Below are 20,611 nucleotides of genomic sequence, written 5' to 3' on the forward strand. Positions count from 1 at the left end.
TCCTGCCCACGCCAGCTGTACACCTTAACTATAACCTAATATGACTCAACTCAGGGTAGTTGATCACACACGGTTAACCCTCGCCGCCAGGAAAAAGAGGAAAAACCGAAGAAGAGAGGAGGATACAGGAAAGTTGTAAGAAAGGAAATAGGAAAGTGAAAGATAGAGGAGAGGATAGGAAAAGGCGACTGCCGATTTCCCCCGGTCGGGTCAGGCCGGAGGTGCCGTCTACAGGAAGCTGGGGCCAAAGTGGTGTGTTGCCTCCGCCGAGGGGTCTTAAGGGTCCAAACGCTCGGCATCGGCTCAACCACCAGGATCCCCTTTTCCCCGGACACGGCGATGCCACGCACGGCTAAGCGCGGATGCTCGGGTCCGTGGTGACGCATTGTTCACCATCATCCCCCTGCGGGGATGTCCCTGCGGATGCTCGGGTTAACCCCGTGGTGTCGCCACTCACCAACATCTGCATGCTGCAGACGCCTCCCTGCGGGGAATAAAATTAGAAAACTACACGGCGCAAGTAACTGGTATATTCAGGAGAATCACTCAAAAAAAAACAAGGTCTCAAAGAGCGTAGCCCCTTGAAAATGACTCAGGCCTGCATCATTAGCCGAATATGTTATGCCCCACCCTTTCTAAACATCAAAAAAGCGGAACGCAACAGAATCGACGCCATAATTAGGAAATGCATAAAGTGAGCACTAGGACTCTCCATATCCACCTCAACGTAGAAACTGGACGCAGTGGGGGTCCACAATAGATGGCAGGAACTTTACGAAGCAGTAAGAACCGCGCATCCAGATAGATTGAGTCAAACGAGGACAGGAAGAACAATTCTAGGATGGATAGGCCTCCGACCAGACAGAGGCCCACGCGAAAAAACAGACATCCCCCCAGACGTGAGAAGTAATCTACTAATCAAAGCTCTACCAAGAAACATGCACCCAATACACAACAAAGAATGCAGAGAACTCAGGGCCAAGGCCATAGCTAAAAATACCAAAAACAAGCCAAGGATGTAGCCTATGTTGACGCAACAAGCAGCAAACATGGAGAGGCAGTATCAGCAGTGGTAGATGGTGAAGGCACACCCAAAATCACGGCCTCGTCGTGCACCCAAGACGTAACGACGGCTGAAGAAGTTGCAATAGGGCTCGCTTGTGTTGGTACCCGAGTACATATGATCATTAGTGACAGCAAAACAGCCGTACAACGTGTTGCAAAAAGTAGAATTTCAGAGGAAGCCGAGTGCATAATGAAAACGAACCCAATTAATAGATATCCATAATATGGACACCTGAGCACGAGTCCGTCCCTGGCAACGAGGCTGCGCATGAGCTCGCTCGAGATCTCTACTACCGAGCGGCTGTAGAGAAGGACATTTCCAACCCCCCGATCAGTCTCTCCCCAACAATTAGGCACATATCTGGAGGAGGTTACAAGCTGGAAATCACATCTGCCCAGTCTGGGTCTACTTGACACAGAGTGGGGATGAAAACAAAGCGAAATGTAAGAAGTGCGGAAAAAGGGACACTCTTGATCACATAATTTTGGAATGTGCCGATTCCCCGGGCGCGTGATAAATATTAACAGTAGAGAAGCCTGGGAAGCTTTGCTGCAGAGTGAGGACCTCGCCATCCAGCAGCAAGTCACCCGCTTGGTGGCTGAGGCTGTGAAGCAGCAATGTAACTTCACTAGTCCTCAGTCTACCGAGCATCCCTACCCATGTCCCCGGCGTGCTTGCCGGGAACAGGGATCTGGGGGGCTCCTTCTCGGTGAATGAATAAAAAGTTTTATTCATTCATTCACTCATCGCAGACTGTCTGGGTATGCCCCCTTAAAGGGCCACAGAAAAGTGTTCAAGCTTGGCTTTAAAATGCCTGCACCATGTAGAGTACAGGACACCCAGTTTCCATGCCGCGTACGAGACCTCAAAAGAGAGAGAGAGAAGTCTTTACTCACACCGGCATGAACCTTGGGGCAGGGGCTCAGCCAGGGTCCAGGAGAAGGGTCCTGCGCCGGGACCACAGAGAAGGTCTTGGAGTAAGCCTCCTCCGCCAGGCATAGGATGATCTTTTGTATATCCGCATTTGGGCTGTGGATGTAGGACTCCCAGGCAACTTGTTTGAGAGAGGATCAGCCTGTTTAGCTCTCGGAGATTCGGGGCATTGCCAGATACTCCCCGCTCACTTTTGAGGTCTCGACTCAGAGGTATGCTGCAGAGATTGCAAGCCTCTGGGTCGCATAATGGATGACCCAGAGGCTTGCAATCTCTGCAATGTACCTCTGAATTGAGACCTCAAAAGTGAGCAGAGAATTTATTTTTTAAAATTCCCGCTTCCACACTTTGCGGTGACGCACGGTGCTGGGCTTTCGCGCGAAACCTGGCATAGGAACCGGGTGGCCGTTGTATGGCAGCACCGTTGCCTCAGCGGAACAGTGCCACATGTGGCAAAACACTTCTTAGAGGAATGAGGACGTAGCGGTGTAGCCGCGTGCGCTCGGCGAGAATGGCTCTACCTGTCGTTCTGTGGTGCGGCTTTCAAAGCTTAAATAATCGCACGCAGTTTTTTCGATCAGGCAACCTCGAAAAAATGAACAGCCTTTACGAGGCAAACTATGTGTATGACATGCGCGAGTGTGAAGGTGTAGCCACGCATGTAATTGGTAAACGCATATCACAGAAAAAGCTGAATGCGCTAAGCTACGATGTAAACCTGGAAGTAAATGCAACTTCATTCTTTCGGGTAACCATTGTAATACACAAAACGCATTTTACATGTCATATTACTGCCTGCATGCAGTTGGACGCATCAAGGAACATAACTGCAGCAAAATGCTCCTGCAAAGCCGGCATGGATGCCCAATGCAAGCATGCTGCGGCGCTCGCATTCGCTGTTGATAAAGAAACGGCGTCGTGCATGAGTGCTAGTCGAAGCTGGAGGGCGCCTTATAAGAATATCTACCCGATAGGAAAAAGGCTGTGCCCATGAGACGATGGTACGTAACCTCATTACTTATGGCAGAATCGAGGCTAGTTTCATGGTAATACGAGGGTGTTCACAAGAGCCACCGATATGCATTCCTAGAATGAACACCGCTTAAAAGTAAACAATTTCTACATGCGGAAAGACAGTGCTTCATGGCTGAATTGAAGGAGAGAAGCGTGGTGCCAAACTTCTCTTGCTGTTCCTTGTACAAAAATTCCAAGGGTGCACTTAAGACTGCTTAGGTGTAGTAATGCTAAAGCATCTCTTACAGCTGCCGAGTATGTTGCGGCGTGTTTGTTACTTTATGCCTTTGCCATTTTGAAGTCGTGTTTTCGCCCAAACTTCGGTTCTACCATATCCGAAGACATGGGTCCCGTCGCTAGAGCGTCAAGTACTCCAAAGTACTTATTGCTTAATTAGTTATCTTTGGATAATTATTGAACTAATTCATTAATTAAATTAGCAGTTCAATTGAATTGCTGATGAAAGTGAGAAGTAATTCACTAAATGGGCTAATTAGTTTGGTCAATAATTAACTAATCCTGTTAATTGACCATTCTGATTATATAACTTAATGTTATGCAATTAATTGTTTATTTAATTTAAATGTTATTAACAAATTCACATTTTCAATTAAATTATTGCTTTGTGTAGTAATTGATTAATTAAAGTAATTACTTCACCAAATTAATTGCTTACTCTTTTACATAACATCTTAGTGAACTAATTTTTACAGTGCACATACATACAGGACCTACAGTGCACATACTTGCAACTTTTTATTTCAGGAAAAAAAGCACAGCTTTCTTTTTGATCAGTCAGCACTTCACAAGCAAAAGTTATATATTGTATTTAAGTGTGTGTGCGAAATGAGGTGCTAAAATGGAGAAAAAATGAATCGGTTAGAAGCGTCCGACGAGTTTGTGTAGCTGTTAGTGCAGCCAACAACCCAACACGTCTCCCTAGACTTCGTTCCAGCAGACATAATCATGCACACCACCACCGAATTAAGAGTACAGAAGCAAACTCCGCAGAAAGCAACAACAGACTGCGCACTCCAATGCGCTGCCTGGCGCTGGCCCATTCCGGTGACGAGGGAAGTGCCGAGAGGTGGTGCCACCCATCAGCTGTCCGGTCCCTATACGACACCACATCGTGCAAGTGACGTCAGCAGCCGGTTATCATTGGTTCATCGCGCCAAGTTCTTTCGAACGTCATGCAGCTGCCACTGCCGCGGCCACTCTGCACGTGCCGGCAGCCGGCTGAGGTAGAGGAAGGGCGAGTGGGTGGAGCCAGCAGCCGGCTGAGGTAGAGGAAGAGCGAGTGGCTGGAGCCAGCAGAGGAGCGCCAACGTTTTGGCAAGCAAGAATTGACGAGGCGAGGCAATGGCGCGAAGACGTGGAAGTTCAAATTTTGACTGCATATAACTACAAAACGCATTTTTAAAAAATTCTTGCTGGAGGATATTTGTGAAGCAGCGTGCTTTAACATCCCAGACATGCCAAACTTTATGAGCCCCTTTAAGAGCTGCTGCTTTCGCTTCCACTCCCTCGAAGAGTTCAACACAACGACCAGGCTGATGAGCCGACCCGTCAGTCACAGGAATTTTAGTCCCAGATGATACTCACAGCACAAAAACAGTAACTTGACCAATTTTTTTAGATTAGCTGAAGTTGACTAGTTTTCCTGATCTGTAATTTTTTTTGACAGGTGAAATCAATTTTTGGCAAACACCGCAAAATCAGGCGGAATTATGGCAAGAGTAACTCTGAAATGGTTCTTCGCTGCTTTTTGTTGGTCCTCTGCTTCTAGTTGCTTTTTCCCAATAAAAAATCTAATTGTTCGTAATTTCTGCCAAATTTGGCATAATTAGATTTCAAGGTCTGACAACACAGTACAGTTGCCAGCACGCTTAACACGAATGACGGAAAGCGTGGCCGGGAGCGGCTTGGACTGATGCCAGCGACGCGAGGTGTTGTGCGCTGTTGCCGAGCTATCTCTTTATGTTTGCAGTGGCTGACGATAGCTGGAGCGCACCTCAATTTGACTACTCACCTTGTTCTGTCGCTAGTGTCTAGCCAGCGGGGTGGGTGCACTCACTTGACTGTTTCACGACTTTTCTCTACTGGCCGCGGCTCACGCAGGCGCAGAAAACACATTGCGGTTCGCTATCTCCAAAAGGCGTGAAAGTGGCGTGACTTCAGACCGCTCAAGCACTTTTCTAGGTCGGCCTCAAAGCTAGTGATCGAAAGAAATGAAGATTCGGGAAAGCAGAGCAAACGTGGGCTTGTGGCGTTTGTAAAGACTGGACAATAAATTTTCAAATCTGGTGGCATTTGAAAATTTCGCATCAAGAGTGCCCAGATAGGAGCACACGGCAACAGTTCACTTGGTTCGCAGAATATCCCAAAGAGTAATCAATTATAGGCCAACCAGTATCCTTCATCGGCTTATACCATTGGGCTCGTTGCATCTCTAGCCAGAGGCTTCCTAGTTTGCATAATAATGCTGCACGCAATCAATGATTTCTGTGCTCAGCTCTTGCCCGGGAGGCCCGAGTTAGATCCCGGCTGCGGCGGTCGTATTTTGGTGGATGCAAAATGCTATACTATCCGCACGTCATCTGTGCGATGCCAGTGCACGTCAAAAACTACAGGTATGAGAAATCATCCGCTGCGGTATCCACAACCTGAGTGCGCCATCCATAGCCTGAGTCGCTTTGGGACATTAAATATCATAAAACCAAACCAAGTTTTCCTAAAGAGTCGGTTTTTATCCCAAGGCATGCTATACATAGCGCTTCTCGCTCATAACCACACATTAAAACCTTAGTTTGAATTGCATCGACGTGTCTTGCTCATGACACGAGCAGCTCTTACGCACCTGCCCTGTATCTCCAGTGCGGTGTGAGCGAAACAGATTAACCTGCGAGAGCACAGGAACGCACGCTGTCCTAGAATATGAGAAATTAAGAACCTGTGCAACGATGCCACCGGATTTGAAAATTTATTGCCCAATCTTTACAAACGACACAAACACACGTTTGCTCTGCTTTTCCAAATCTTCATTTCTTTCGATCACCGGCTTTGAGACCGAGCTGGAAAAGCGCTCGAGCGGTCTGAAGTCACGCCACTTTCACGCTTTTTGGAGATAGCAAACCGCAACGTGTTTTCTGCGCCTGCGTGAGCCGCGGCCAGTAGAGAAAAGTTGCGAAACAGTCAAGTGAGCGCACCCATCACGCCGGCTAGACACAAGCGACAGAACAAGGTGAGTAGTCAAATCGAGCTGCGCTCTAGCTATCGTCAGCCACCGCAAACGTACCGAAATTACCTCGGCAACAGCGTGCAACACTTCGCGGCGCTGGCGCCAGTCCAAGCCGCACGACGTCGTGTTCGCCGACCGGAGGTTTGTACACGCACGACGTGGGTCGCTCGCGCCGTCTAGCGACGAAAATTGGCGTTCGCTCTCGCCGCGCGTGGTCGCGTGCTGCGTTTTTTTTTTTTTTTTCTCTTCCCCATCCATGCTCGACGGCCTCGACCAGTTCGCCCATCGCTTAGCGTGGACGACAGGCATTTCGGCATTGCCGTGATGGAGATCTGCTTAGGGGAGAAGTATGACAGCTTTGCGAAGTTCGCGAAACAAGCGTTCAGAGATTTTCCGAGTCAGAACGAATACACTGTTCATGACTAAATACAGCGTTGTGAACGAGCACTTTGTTAAGTTCGGAAATTTCTAACTTGAGTGGTTTTCACGAGTGCAAGACGTCAGAGTTAAAGTTATAACGTTGTTTGAACCATTCCCCTTCCCTCACCGCCACCTCCCGCGTATTTCGGTTCCTTCGAGGCGCGCCTTAGCCGCTCGTACACCGCTTGCCTCTTCTAAACTATTCCAGTAGATACCGCGCGGCATTCGGCAACGCTTTTTGGCAAGCGACCTAGCTATATGTGCCGGTTGGCCGGCCCCCGTGCTGCAGACCTTCGTGCACCTTTTGCTTTTCTAAGCAAGTGGTTTTCCCCCTCACCACCTTCGTTATAGTTCGCCTGTCCCGCAGCGGATCTTCAAACCCCTTCCTAACGGCTGCAACCGCCCTCGGCGTCCCTTTCCGTTGTCCAGCCTGCCATCGACGCGCATCGCCTTTAGGAGGTGCCGCTACACATGTGTAGCGGCAGCATAAGTGCGCGCTTGCTTGCTTTCTTTCTGTTTCGTATTTCGCCCATCATTGAAACTTCTAAAACGAAGCAGCGCTCACGCGCGAGGTGCGGGCGCTCGCAGTCGCGCCCGAGGCGCCTGCGTCTAGGCGGCCAAGAACGATTATTAGCGGCTTTGTTATTCTGGAACACGCGTCTGTACAGGCTACAGGCGCGCACGCGCGCACGCACACACACATACACACACATTTTGCTACGGACGCAGCAAGGCTGTAGCAGCATTGGAAACATTGGACTGACAATTTTGTAAACAAGACTGACGTAAACAAACAAGTTCAAAGGCGCTGCGTAGAAGCGGACGACTTTCCACCACTCCCTCCGCCTTTCCTCTCGGGCCCGCAGTTAGGAAAAAGAAAAGTAAAAAAACACAAATGCGAGCGAAAGGACTTTGCAGTAATTGCAGTGTGCGGAGTGTCATATTACAGGCTGGGACGGAGCGGTGGGACCGTGGCCCCCGCGATAGAGCAAAGAGCAGCGGCGCACCGCCGGAGCCGATCACGGAGGCCACGGAGAAACAAAAGTGATATTGGTTTTTCTCGTCAGATGGCGCAAGCGTATCACGTCGTGCGTGTAAAACTTTCGGTCGGCGAACACGACGTCGTGCGTATACAATCACTCATTTGGAAAACCTTGGATATGACGTCATATGACGACAATTTTACGTTGCACTTGATGCAATCAATGAGCTAATGCAATGTTTGCATAGCTCCTAATTTTCTCTTTCCAATGAGTGGTCTATTTTAATCGTGCGTTTATTTTTGACGAAGTTATTGACGTTTCCACTTGATCCCTTTTCACTGAGGATGGTCAGGGAGGCTGTACATTTGCACGTAGCGGTGACGGCGATTTAAAATCTCATCCAAAAAACGGTTTGCAAAAATTCTTTTTGTTCTCTTCGTGGTCTAGAGGATGTAGAGATTCTTTTCCAACGTCTTTTGCCTCTTGGTACTTCATGATTTTCAAGCGAAGAAAGGTTTTCTTCTGAAGTTAGGGTTACGATGGCCGACTATCCTCACTCGCTCGGAGCGAAAAACGTCTGTAACTTCGTCAATTATGCATTGATTTTGATGCGGTTTGTTGCAAAAGGTGCAGCGAGTGTAACCGATGCAGAAATTTTGAGGGAATAGGTGAACTCACTTGGCAAGATGTCTTGCGGTAGTAAGAAGTGGCTCCCGCGACACAGGCACATTTGATGACTTGTTCGATGACCAAAATCGCTGATGATGATGCTGTCAAGTGACCAAAAATTATTTTGGGACTAATAAGAAGTCCCGGCTCGTGCCAGTAAGTGGGATCGGATGGGTGATGAAACTTTATTTAGCAAGAGAATTCGAGGCCCGCAGGCCTCCTGGGTCTCCGCACAACCCCACTCGCGGTCTAAACATTCATGTCGTGTTGGTCCATGGCATATCGACTGTTTCGTAAATCAAAGAAAATGAAAAAAAAATTCTCTCGGCCTAACCACACGTTTGTTCGGGCTCAAATTTCGTACAAAGGTTGCATTTGGCGGTCATTTTTGTTTTATACTACATTTAGGTGGGGTACTTGGCTCCAGCAAGCGGCGGCAGCTTTGAGGGTGTTGGCAGCGCTCCCGCGTACCCTCTCCACTTTTTTTGTTACCGTGGAATGGTAGCCATGGATAAATGATAATGGCTTTATCCTTTGTATTTGGTGGTAGCTTTCGTCACCTAGCCTATATTTCCCCCATTGCTGCATAGTACTTAGCTACGAATGGATAGATGCTGCGACGACCCGCGACGACCTCGCGTTGATGGCTCTTGTTACTTTGCTTATGGTCCCCTGCATGATACAGACGACCTAGACCAAGTTTGACGAGTTAACGTCTATTACAGCGTACTAACCTGACAACTTCGCCCAGCATGGCCGCGCGCTGCGCATAGAGTTTCTTACTACTACAGTGTACTATTACCTAGAGGGAAAGCTGGCGGCGCTGCACTTCAGCCACCATGGACGCTCAAAGCATCATGGGGCGGTGAGCTACTTGTTGCGAGACAGTCGTAGTTTTTCAGGAACACGAAGTGTCATTACTAAGACGTTTCATTCCGAAAACGCTGTTCGTGTGTGCGCAGACGACTTTCGCGCGATCGCAGTGTGCAAACACCATAGTACCTCCATGGTCTCGAGGGGCCTCCATGCAAACTCCCATAGACGGGTTGTCAGCTCTCTCTCTAGGTAATAGTAAAAAACTCTATGGCTCTGCGGCTCTGCGTCAACGTTTCTAGATAAAGACAGTTGGAAAACTTGCTCCAGGTATGCGACCCCTTTCTGTCGCCGATTTCATCTCAAAGAGATGCGAGCGCTATCTCTCGGGTGGTGGGAGTACCGCGTTTGTTTTCCCATGGCCTCCGTGACCAGCTCAAGCATCGGTACTTTAACATCGCGCTTGATCTCAGAGGCCATGATTTCTCTTCACCGCCGCGGCGCCCATTGGCTGCGCCTGTGTTTCTCTAAACCGCGGAAAGAAGGGCTTCCATTTTTTTACTATATGTGCAGCCAAAAGCTCAACCTCGAGCATCCTGCCCTCACGTACCCCAGACCCAGACGTAGAGCGCACGCGGACTTCGCAATTCGTAGATGAGCGCGGCTAGAAGCAGCCGCCCCCCGCGCAGACGATGCGAGGAGCGAGCTAACGTTAATCATTCGCGCAGCAAACTGTGACCAGGCGCAGCCAATGGGCGCCGCGGCGGCGGCAGCAGTGAAGAGAAATCATGGCCTCTGAGATCAAGCGCGATGTTAAAGTACCGATGCTTGAGCCGGTCACGGAGGCCATGAGAAAACAAACGCGGTACTCCCACTACTTGAGAGATGGCGCTCGCATCTCTTCGAGATGAAATCGGCGACAGAAAGGGGCCTCATTCCCGGAGCAAGTTTTCCAATTGGCTTTATCTAGAAACGTTGGTCTGGGGGTACGTGAAGGCAGGATGCTCGAGGCTGAGCTTCTGCCTGTAAATATCGGAAAAAACTGGAAGCTCTTCTTTCCACAGTTTAGAGAAACATGACGTACCGCTTGCCTCCTCGTAGTTTATGTTGATAATATTATCTAAAAACGTTGAGCTGGGAGTAGCAGACGACGCACTCATCCTAAAGCGACCGCAGCGCCACCGCCTAGACGGCGATCGCGTGGGGCTGCTCTGCTCCCTGGCTCGCCGGCGCAGTTTGCCAACTGTCTTTATCTAGGAACGTTGCTCTGCGTAGTGCGCGCTGAAAAACTGTGTGCTGCGGCTTGATTACATACTGTGTTGATTTCTTTTCTAGTTCACGTGCCAAATGATCGCGACTGTGAGCGCGCAAAGAAGACAGTTACAGGTGGTGGTGAATCCTGTACCGCTCTTTACGTGTGATTTGTGCTTGTGTGAGCCGAGATCAACGAGGATTGGTGCTGAGGTTCAGCAAGGTTTGTTTTGATGTACGGGGCGTTATAAAACATGCATGCCCCATGCATTTTGGCGTGACCTGGAGTCCCTTTAGTAAAGTGTGCATCATCGTCACCTCCTGTCTTCTCCCGCGGTCAGACTTCGTTGGTGTTCCATAATGGATGCGAGGCAGAAGGTTTGGTTTATGGGGTTTTAACGTCCCAAAGCGACTAAGGCTATGAGAGACGCCGTAGTGAAGGGCTCCGGAAATTTCGACCACCTGGGGTTCTTTAACGTGCACTGACATCGCACAGTACACGGGCCTCTAGAATTTCTCCTCCAAAGAAATTCTAGCCGCCGCGGCCGGGGAGACGACACACGCGCATAGTGCAGCGCCTGCCTTCTGTACTGTTTTCATTTTCTACCACTGCCTTTCAAGAGGCGAATTCTGTTTGAATACAACGCAAAATCTGTAACGGACTCCGCTCTGAATGGTTTAATCTGTGTGCAACGAACCACCGAATCACCAACGAAGCGTACATACATGAAAGAACTTTATGCAAGAGACGTGTGGGATAAGTCGCGCTCAGAGAGCACCAGCAGAGCATTTTGCAAGGTGAATAGAAATGTTGGAATGCAGTTTTCTTGCGTACAGCTTTCGAAATATTAAAAATTCATGCCATGTTCTATATAAAAAAAATTGACGACCAGTGTATGCTTGCAATCACAAGCTTGTGAGATTACTTATACTATACAACCTGCAGTGCAAAGTTACAGCTGGCTTCATAGTTTACAGTTATTTAGCTTGAGCAGTTATGTTTGTGAATGCGTTTTTTATTTTTTCTATAAATTCTCTGATATTACTATTGTACACATGAGACCAATAAAAATATCATAGCATGTAAATAATGCCTTAGTCATGCAGAATGTAGCATTCAATACCTTGCTCATCTGTTCACATGCTCGAAGAATGCACATCAAAAAAAAATAGAAACAGTGCCAAGACCTGTGCTCTCAGTTCAACACCTAATACCCAGACAACACTGAAATATCCTGAGGACATCTGAGGACATTCTTTATCCTCAGGACGTCCTCAAATGATCCTCAAAATGTACTGAAAAGGTCCTCGTGTCCGGCCTCAGGACATCCTCAGAACAGCCTCAGAAGGGTATTATATGATGTTTTGAGTACATTCTGAGGAGGTTATAGCTGGTCAAGCTGCATGACAAAAAATGCGAAAAATTCATGAAAATCATTTATTTGCTGTGCCCTTCAGTTGCTTCACTGCTGTTTGCCGCCATCCCTGTGCGCTGTGCCGGTCTTTTTACGTCTCTTCTGAGCTGCTGTCTTCTGTGCTGCCTAAAGAAATATAAATGGAAAGTCAGCAGTTGATTATGTGTAATTCAGTTCAAGCACGGAAGCAAGCAGTTCTTAATGCTACTAGTACAATATGGTGCTGCAGATATGACTTTTAATATCTAAACATATAAGTCACAACTTACAGTGCAACACAGCCCTTCAGCATGAGCAACTGCAATAAAAGTTAATCATGCAACACGTATCCCTGCTTCTACACCTGAACAACGGTACTGTCCTCCCGACATTTCGGAAAGGCCACTCGACTTGTTCGGAGTTTGTAGCTAAGCCGCTAAGCTCTCGCCGATGAAGGAAGTGAAGAACACTTGTGGCTGCGGAGCACTTTCAAAAGCGACGTGGCAGCGGCATGCGACGACCTAAAGCCCCTTGATAATTTGATATCAAGGGGCTTTACGAGGACCCAGACTCTACTGCCACCTTTGAAGCTTACGCCGAAAAGTCGCTATGCCCTAGTCATCTCGTTCGTGATCCGCTTCACAACCAATCTAGCCATCAACCTGAGAAAAATGATTTTGATTGCAATCAGCGCTTGCATCTACAAAATCAATAATGTCCCAGGTTCAATGTGTTCGCTTCTGAAAAGAGGCCTCGGCACGTCCTGTGTCTGACAAAGAATGTTTGCTTACACACAGAATTCACACTGAAAGCTGTTGCACTGTTTTGGCAATTGATCAGGATCAGCTTCGGCCCACGCAGCGAGCACAAGCTAGCGTCAACGCGTCGTTTCCTAGTGCGGCAAAATTGCCGTGCATGACTATCGGCAGACATCGTGAAAATCAACGTTTTTAGATCCCTTAGCAAGGGATCTAAAAACGTTGGTGAAAATATACAAAGGCATCACTCACTTTTTTTTGTGCATGTATCCATGATTTGCGCACCACAACGCGCACGTGCGAGTCACTTGCGTCTTGCGTGAGTCGGTGTTGCGGATGCAGACTTTGGCTTGGCTTGAATGCAAACTGGCCGCACACAATAATGATGATGATGACGTTGCGGTCGGTTTTGCGATTTTATGAGGCATTAAACATTACGGAACGATTGACTCTATGAAAAACAATTTTTATTGCAAAAATACAACCTATTTATTGAAATTTGTCTACCCAGCAACACACAAACGGGCTCCAGGCAACCCAGAATTCAAGGGCTGTGGCTCGGGCTCTTTCGCCAAAGGAAAAGCTAGCGGCATGGCTAGCGGCACTGTTTACATATGGAGGGCAGAAAACGATTAGCAAACTGGCACAAATACCAGACCTACATCACACGTTCTATGCAGATGACATCACACTTTGGGTAACCAAAGGATGCGAAGGCTACATAGAAGACACACTCCAAGCAGCAGTGGACATCATTGAGGCATGCGCATGGGAATCCGGCCTCACTTGTTCTGAGCAAAAATCTGAACTCTTCGTGATCCGTCGTAAACAAAGAGCTAGGCGTACCACGACATCCCCCCCGCAAATAAACGTCTATGTTAATGGACGATCTGTCAAAGAGGTACAGACCATGAGAATACTGGGGTTGTATTTATAAACGAATGGAAAGAATACTGACACACTCACTAAGCTAAAACGCACGGTAGAAGCGACGGCACGATTAATCCGCCGCATAGCTAACCGCAGACAAGGGGTGAGGGAAAGAGATTTATGCCGACTAGTGCAGGCCTTTGCGCTAAGCAGGATACTCTATGCCACCCCTTATCTCAAATTTTCGAAAGCAGAAAAGGACAAATTGGATAGTATGATACGGCAGGCCTATAAGGCTGCGTTAGGACTCCCACTAAATGCCTCAACCGAAAGGCTTATGAGGTTAGGAATACATAACACCTACAACGAACTGAAAGAAGCCCATTTAATGGCTCAAACAGCGCGATTAGCCAATTCCAGAACTGGCAGGAGTATTCTTACCAGGCTCGGAATTAACTTTCAACCTACGAATAACGATGCTAAAGTAGACTTACCCCGCGACTATAGGACGGCCCTACTAATCAAACCACTCCCCAAAAACATGCACCCCGTACACCATGAGGGTAGAAGACAAGCAAGAGCCAAAGCCTTACATAACAAATACAGACAGTGCGCTGGAACACTTTATGTAGATGCGGCAGAATACAAAAATACCAATGCCTTTGCAATTGTGGTTGTGAACGAGAATGGTGACCACATCGTCTCGGCGACAATCAAAACGAAATCCTCTGAAACGGCAGAAGAGGCGGCTATAGCGCTCGCCCTAGCGCATACCCAAGGGAGCATCATCTTCAGCGATTCCAAAATGGGTATCAATAATTTCGCTAAAGGGCGAATTACAAACATCTCCCTTAGAATCCTTAACGTAACCAAATTCTCACCAAATTATTCCCAATTGATATGGGTCCCAGCCCATTCGGGGAATCCGGGGAACGAGGCAGCCCACAATAAAGCCCGAGGTTTCGTCGACCGGGCAGTGGATGAGTCTGGCTCCCTGAATTTCACGAAGGACTCCATGATCACATATCATGACCTCACCAATCATTTTAAACTAGAGAGGAGAATTTTCCCCCCTCCAGACAAAAGACTTACTAAAGAACAAGAGGTTACGTGGCGTCGTCTACAGACGAGATCGATACGCACCCCATCACTCCTCGCGCACATTTATCCAGATCTTTACAACCCAAACTGCAAACACTGTGGCCAACGTGCTACCTACGATCACATCCTGTGGGACTGCAAAATAGAGCCACCTCCGGGTGATCTAGTTACAGCTCCTTCTCTCGAGCGGTGGGAGACCGTGCTGGCTAGCTCTGACCCCAGAACGCAAGTTTTGGCGGTGGAGTGGGCTGACAAAGTCGTCGAGGGCTATGTACTCTCGACCACTTAACGCGACCTCTTGCCAAGCTCTTCCCGGCGAATAAAATGTTTTACAATCAATAGCAGAAATGATAAGCACGATGACATCATTGCATAAAAGAACGGTATTCTTAACTGTGAGACACCAGAACTCGTCGATTTGCTCGGGGCATGCACCAGCAGCGATGCGGGTTGTAGCATAAGGTTCAGTACGACGTTGCATAACCAGTGCCCAAACCAGACCGGCCCCAAACTTTTTTCTCTGTGTCGCTTGCACTTCGTGCGCAGCAAGCTTGCTTTTTGTTCAAGTAGAACGTATTTTCATTAAAAAGCCTGCACGAATGCGATGCATTCTGAATGCGGTTACTCTCGTTTCCGCGCGCAGCAATTTGCGGACTAGGCTTGCTGTCGTTAACCAAACTTTTTCTACATGAGGTTGTCAAAGGGAGAGAAACTGTTCAGACTCATGACTAGCGCCACGCAGAAATGCATCTGAAAAACTAGGACATCATAGAGCTATATATTAGAATGCAAATTAAATGCATTATTTTACTGGTGATTTTCATGCATGCGTGTTCGCAAATATGTCCTCGAAATGACATTTTGAGGACCACGAACCCACTTGTATGACCTGAGGACATCGTTCTGAGGACGTTTCCGGGACAATCCAACCTAGGACATTATGAGGACATATTGAGGATGTTTTAGAAGCCTTGAGGACGTTTGGACCATTTAAGGACGTCCTCAGGATGTTTGGTGTTGTCTGGGTAAGGCTGCCTTGATGTGGTATTGTTGATGCTTAAAAAAAGAAAAGCGTGTTCAACTTAGTATTATAATACAATGATTTCACGTGAACAATGTTGGAATAAATGTTCCATGTCACTCTTCATCATGCCTGTTATTTATAGCACAGCTGTGCTTCTTGTGCAGATCCCTTCAGAAATAGTGTCCCTCATAGCCTATGCCACTCTTGGATGTTAAACCTCTCAAAACCAAAAAATCAGACCTTCAGAAATGCACATAAGTGTCTGTGTAAAAGCTGAAATGTGCAACTGCTTTGCATTTAGATTATTTTAACACTAATAAATGAGTGAGTACTTGCTGAACACTTTAGTCACCTTAGCAGTGTTTTTGCATTACACGCATGAGGTGTGCTTTGGAAACTGCAACAAAGAATCTTATTTCCTCTCCTACAGTCAAGAGGCACATTTGCCTTACGTTTGACGTATCATTGCCATTTATCTGACATAAGACACAACGCAAGATATTTGTAATCTAAAGGAATGCAGGCGTGAATTTTGACACTGGGATTCTACTTTATAAGCAAGCACATTGGCCAGTTTCATTCCTTCAATGCACTAGTGAAGCTACCCCACTACTGTCACTATCAACAGTTGTTGAATGCCAAGTTTTGATGGTGTAATGTACGGCTAGCTGGAACAGGTGGCACTCTGCACTTTGTAATAAATTTGTGGCATGTATAAGAACCCCAGGGATTGAAATTAATCGCGAATCCTCTTCTGCAGCGTGCTTCATAACCCAAGTGCAACTTTGGCTTGTCAGAGCAGATGGTGCATCTTCTACCTTTTGCATGTTACCTGCAAGCACTTGCGTGGAGATTTCCCTGATGATACTGCTACTGAGCTGGGGGTTTGTGGTGTTGACTTGTCCTGAAGCAAAATCAGTTTTGACCTGAGGTTCTAGCTTTTTATCTGAAGCATCTCGCCTACTTTCGCTTGCGTGGGGACTTTGTTGTGGTAGTGTGCAAGTTCTTGCAGGGGGATTTGCATATAGGTGAGGTGACTGGTTGGCTGAGATACTTTGTCACACTAATGGCCTGAAGTAAGAACATTTACGTTACCGGAGACACCAGCATTAGGATACATTTTGCGGAGATGGTCCTTCTATACATTAAAGATCAAATAATAGATAACTTTGAGCATAAATTGTACACAGCAGGATTGTTTCTTGATTTCAAAAAAGCATTCGACTCTATCAAACATGAAATCTTACTGCAAAAGTTACCCAACTACGGAATTAGAGATGTTGCTTTCGACTTAATTAAGAGTTACCTGTCAAACAGATTTCAGTACACAGCGGTAAGCAAAGCGCAGTCAGATATTAGTGTTATCGCATATGGGATACCCCAAGGGTCTATACTTGGTCCATTATTGTTTCTGTTATATATCAATGATATATTAAATATTCCACTAACCCCGCAAATTATCCTGTATGCTGATGACACTAACGCCTTTTTTTCTGGTGCGAATATTGTCGATATTGAGAGGCAGGCGAATGTCTGGCTGTGTAACCTATCGGTGTGGCTTGACATAAATAAACTAGCCCTAAACACGAACAAAACAAAATATATTGTATTTCGACCAAAAAATAAATGTATGTCAGACATTCTTCTGTGCTTCGGCAATGAACAAATTGAACGCGTTGCTTCACATAAATTTCTAGGTGTAATCTTTCAGGAACACCTAAACTGGTCTGCACATCACATGTCGCAAAAGTTCGAACAGATATCTCAAGAACGATTGGGCTCACCTATAAACTAAAGGATTTGCTACCGCCATGTTTAAAAAAGCAATTGTATTATGCTCTAATACACTCCCGTCTGCACTACTGTCTTCTTGTATGGGGTACGACCACAAAAACCGTTGTCGAAAGCCCCCTTAAGATCTAGTGCCAGTATGGCCCTACTGTTTCATTTGCGTGGGGGATCGATAACCTCCATCTTCAGCTGCAGTAACACGTCCTGGGTTGACAAGTGTGCCATCATCATAACCATCATCTTTTTCCAGAATCTTTGTATGCTTCACGTTGTCGAAAGCCCCCTTAAGATCTAGTGCCGGTATGGCCCAACTGTTTCGTTTGGGCGGGGGATCAATAACCTCCATCTTCAGCTGCAGTAACACGTCCGGGATTGACAAGTGTGCCCTAAACCCAAACATTGTGTGAGGTATAATATTGTGGTCTTCTATATATGTCGAAAGCCGCATGTGTACCGCCTTCTCCATAAGTTTCCCGGCGCACGACTTAAGCGAGATGGGCCTGAGGTTATTGATGTTCACCTCCTTTCCAGGCTTGGGAATAAAGCTGACATCAGCCGTCTTCCATGCCCTGGGTAACTGTCCACTTTTCCAGCATTCGTTGATGTACTGCGTGAGATGTTCAAGCAATTGCCGATTGAGATTGACAAGCAATCCCACCATCACCCTGTCGTACCCTGGCACCGTGCCTTGCCTCATGGCCATACGCGCCGCCTGTATTTCCTCGACTTCGAACTCTCTGTCCAGGTCCGGATTGTCCATACCTTCATAATCCCTTACTGGCTCGTCTTTCACTGTACAGAGGTACTTGCTCGCGAGGGCTGCAACTAGCTGCTTGTCCGTGCCCGCGAAGCCGTATAAGGCTCTCTTGAGGTTACGTTGCTGATCCCCGCGAGACTTGGAGGGCTCTACCAAACATCTCAGAAGACTCCACGCCACCTTGGTGCTAAGGTTGCCTTTCATGGAGTCGCATTTGGCCAACCAGTTGTTTTTGGCCAGGGATCGTGCATACTCTTCTGCTTGCAAGCTTAATTTCGCGATCTTGAGCTTGCGGTTATGTTTTTGCCTTTTCCACCGCCATGTGAGACTTCTTCTGGCCTCCCATAGATGTAGTAGGTGGTTGTCAATGAATGGGACTTCTTCTGATGTCTGAAGCGTATGTGTGAAGCGGTCCCTGACTCCCAGCAGCGTACTCCTCGTACTTTTCAATGGGCGCGTTGAGCGTAGAGTCTTCCGCCTGTCGGAACAACGACCAGTCCGCGAGCCGCACATTCCCGGTTTGCGGTGCTTATTGTAGTCGAGGCAGATCTTGAGAATGCAGTGGTCACTCCCTAAGGTTTCCTGCTTGTTGTGCCAATCATAGTTTCTCACTCCTTTAATCAACGAGAGATCTGGACATGTATCTCTCGAGACACTGTTGCCAATCCTCGTGGGATGCTGCGGGTCAGTAAGAATCGTCAGTGCTAGGTTCGATATGGCCGCAGCGAGCCTCCTGCCCTTAATATCCTCCTTACTATATCCCCACAAGAAGCTATACGCGTTAAAATCCCCCACAATGATGAGAGGTGCACTTTTTGCCAATTGCGTGGCCTTTTGGAATATCTCATCGAAAGATGCACCCCTGTTCTTCGGTCGACTATATATGTTCAACACATACGCACTTCTGCTAGTGCGTACGTTCGGTAGAAGGTGAATACATATATGCTCCACCGCAGTGACTAACTCCAGCTCAATTGTCACAGCCATGCAATTCTTATGCACCAGAATGCAAGTAGATGAGCTGTTTTGATGCATGCTGTATGGTCTGAGTTTGGCTTCCGTATTCACGTCCTGCAGTGCAATAATATCTGGTAAATTTTCCAACGAATCTACGTATTGCTGTAGCAAATCCCTCTTCTTTCTAAACCCCCAGCAGTTCCACTGCAAAATCTGCAATTTAAGAGGGCGGGCCATGTTGAACACTAAAAAAAATCGCGCTTAGTGCGTCCACACCGGTGTCAGGCGAATCATCAGCTGCAAGCTGTCTATTAGCCACGTGGCCAGTTAATTTTGGTACCTTCGTCTGTGTAGACTCTGCAAGCTCCTGAAGTTTCCGATCGATTCTGATTTCAAAGGCTTGCAGCTTAATCAGACGGGGCTCCAAGATGCCCTGTAAGACCCGCTCTACCACTGCCTGAATGCCCCTCTCAATATATGCCTGAAAGTTTTTCTCAATAATACTTTGTAGAGTTCCTTCGAGGCTCGCCTGTATATTTTGTGTTATGCGAGCTTCCAAACGCGAAAGGTCATTCAGCAAACATCGCTCCACAATAGCCTCAATCCTGGTGTCTTTCTCTCTGGCACCGGCCCCCTTACCGGTCTCCGTCGCCGCTTCATTACTGTTTCTCTCCTCCTCCTCCTTTTCCGCACCCTGGGGGACAGGATTTAGTGCCTGCTGAGTAGCAGGGAGAAAAGCATCCTCCTCCATTGCAGATACGCTAGGTGTTTCTGGCATATTTTCTCCCCCTGCTGATGTTCTCAGTTCCTGACTTTTATACTTCGCTAGTTCCTCTTTTAATCTGCTATTTTCCTCCTTAAGTTTCTCAACAGCCAACGTGGGAGGCGGGGAAGTGGCAACCTGTGCCCAGTTCACCTTGCTGCCCGCGGTTTCCTCCGATCCGGCTCTTCCTGATTTCTTGTCATCTGGACGACCGCTTCCTTCAGGCCCCTGCCAGGACGCCGCCGTTGCGGTCCTCGCTGCGGGACCCGGCGACGGACTCCCCATCCGTTTCTTCTGTGATTGCGGCCCAGGCCCTGAATTCTTCCAGTCCTCTCTGGATTGACGCTGGTTGTTGGATTTCCAGGTGCAGTCCCCGGAGTTCGTGAGATGGCCGCCCCCACAGACTAGGCATCGGGGCTGGCACTCGTGCCCCTCTTCTTGGCTATAGTTACCTGACTTTATACACAAATAAACTAATGTAACTATCACGTAGTTAGGTTTATTGGTGACACACTATTCCTCTAATAAATGAGCATGGAGCTGGCAATGAAAATCCTGTTAAAAGGAGAAACATGGAAGGTGATGGCTGTTCTCTCATCCCACCAACAGAGTGCCATTTAGCTACCAGCTTAAACTGAAGAAGCATTTTACACCTGAAACCCGCAATTTAGTGCACTATCATGATGTTAATTTGCAAAGAATGATGGAGCGTTCAAGATTTCTAGACATATTTCGAAATTATTCCTAATATTTTGGTCTAATTTTTCAATGCGCTGCTGCCTTTCTTTAACGACAGTTACTTAGGA

General features: G+C 47.4%; 1 protein-coding gene across 4 annotated transcripts in view; it reads right to left on the reverse strand.

The window, feature by feature from the left end:
- The window catches only part of LOC149355167 (uncharacterized), a 185,857-nt gene extending 177,289 nt beyond the window's left edge, over positions 1–8,568 (reverse strand). Inside the window, exons 1-2 of one of the 4 annotated variants that reach the window (XM_089583661.1) lie at positions 8,336–8,568; positions 1,963–2,120 (exon numbers count right to left, since the gene is read on the reverse strand). In XM_089583661.1, coding sequence (XP_089439787.1) covers positions 1,963–2,065 — 103 coding nt within the window. In that variant the 5' untranslated portion in view covers positions 2,066–2,120; positions 8,336–8,568. Of the gene's footprint in view, positions 1–1,962; positions 2,121–2,332; positions 4,294–8,335 lie in introns of those variants that run through there. The other 3 variants (XR_016291468.1, XM_089583662.1, XM_089583663.1) reach the window with 3 other exon arrangements.
- Between the last annotated feature and the right edge of the window lie 12,043 nt (positions 8,569–20,611).

The sequence above is a fragment of the Amblyomma mixtum genome, chromosome 3, assembly GCF_055824585.1.
Source record: "Amblyomma mixtum isolate Tamu chromosome 3, ASM5582458v1, whole genome shotgun sequence".
In the NCBI taxonomy this organism is placed as follows: domain Eukaryota; kingdom Metazoa; phylum Arthropoda; class Arachnida; order Ixodida; family Ixodidae; genus Amblyomma; species Amblyomma mixtum.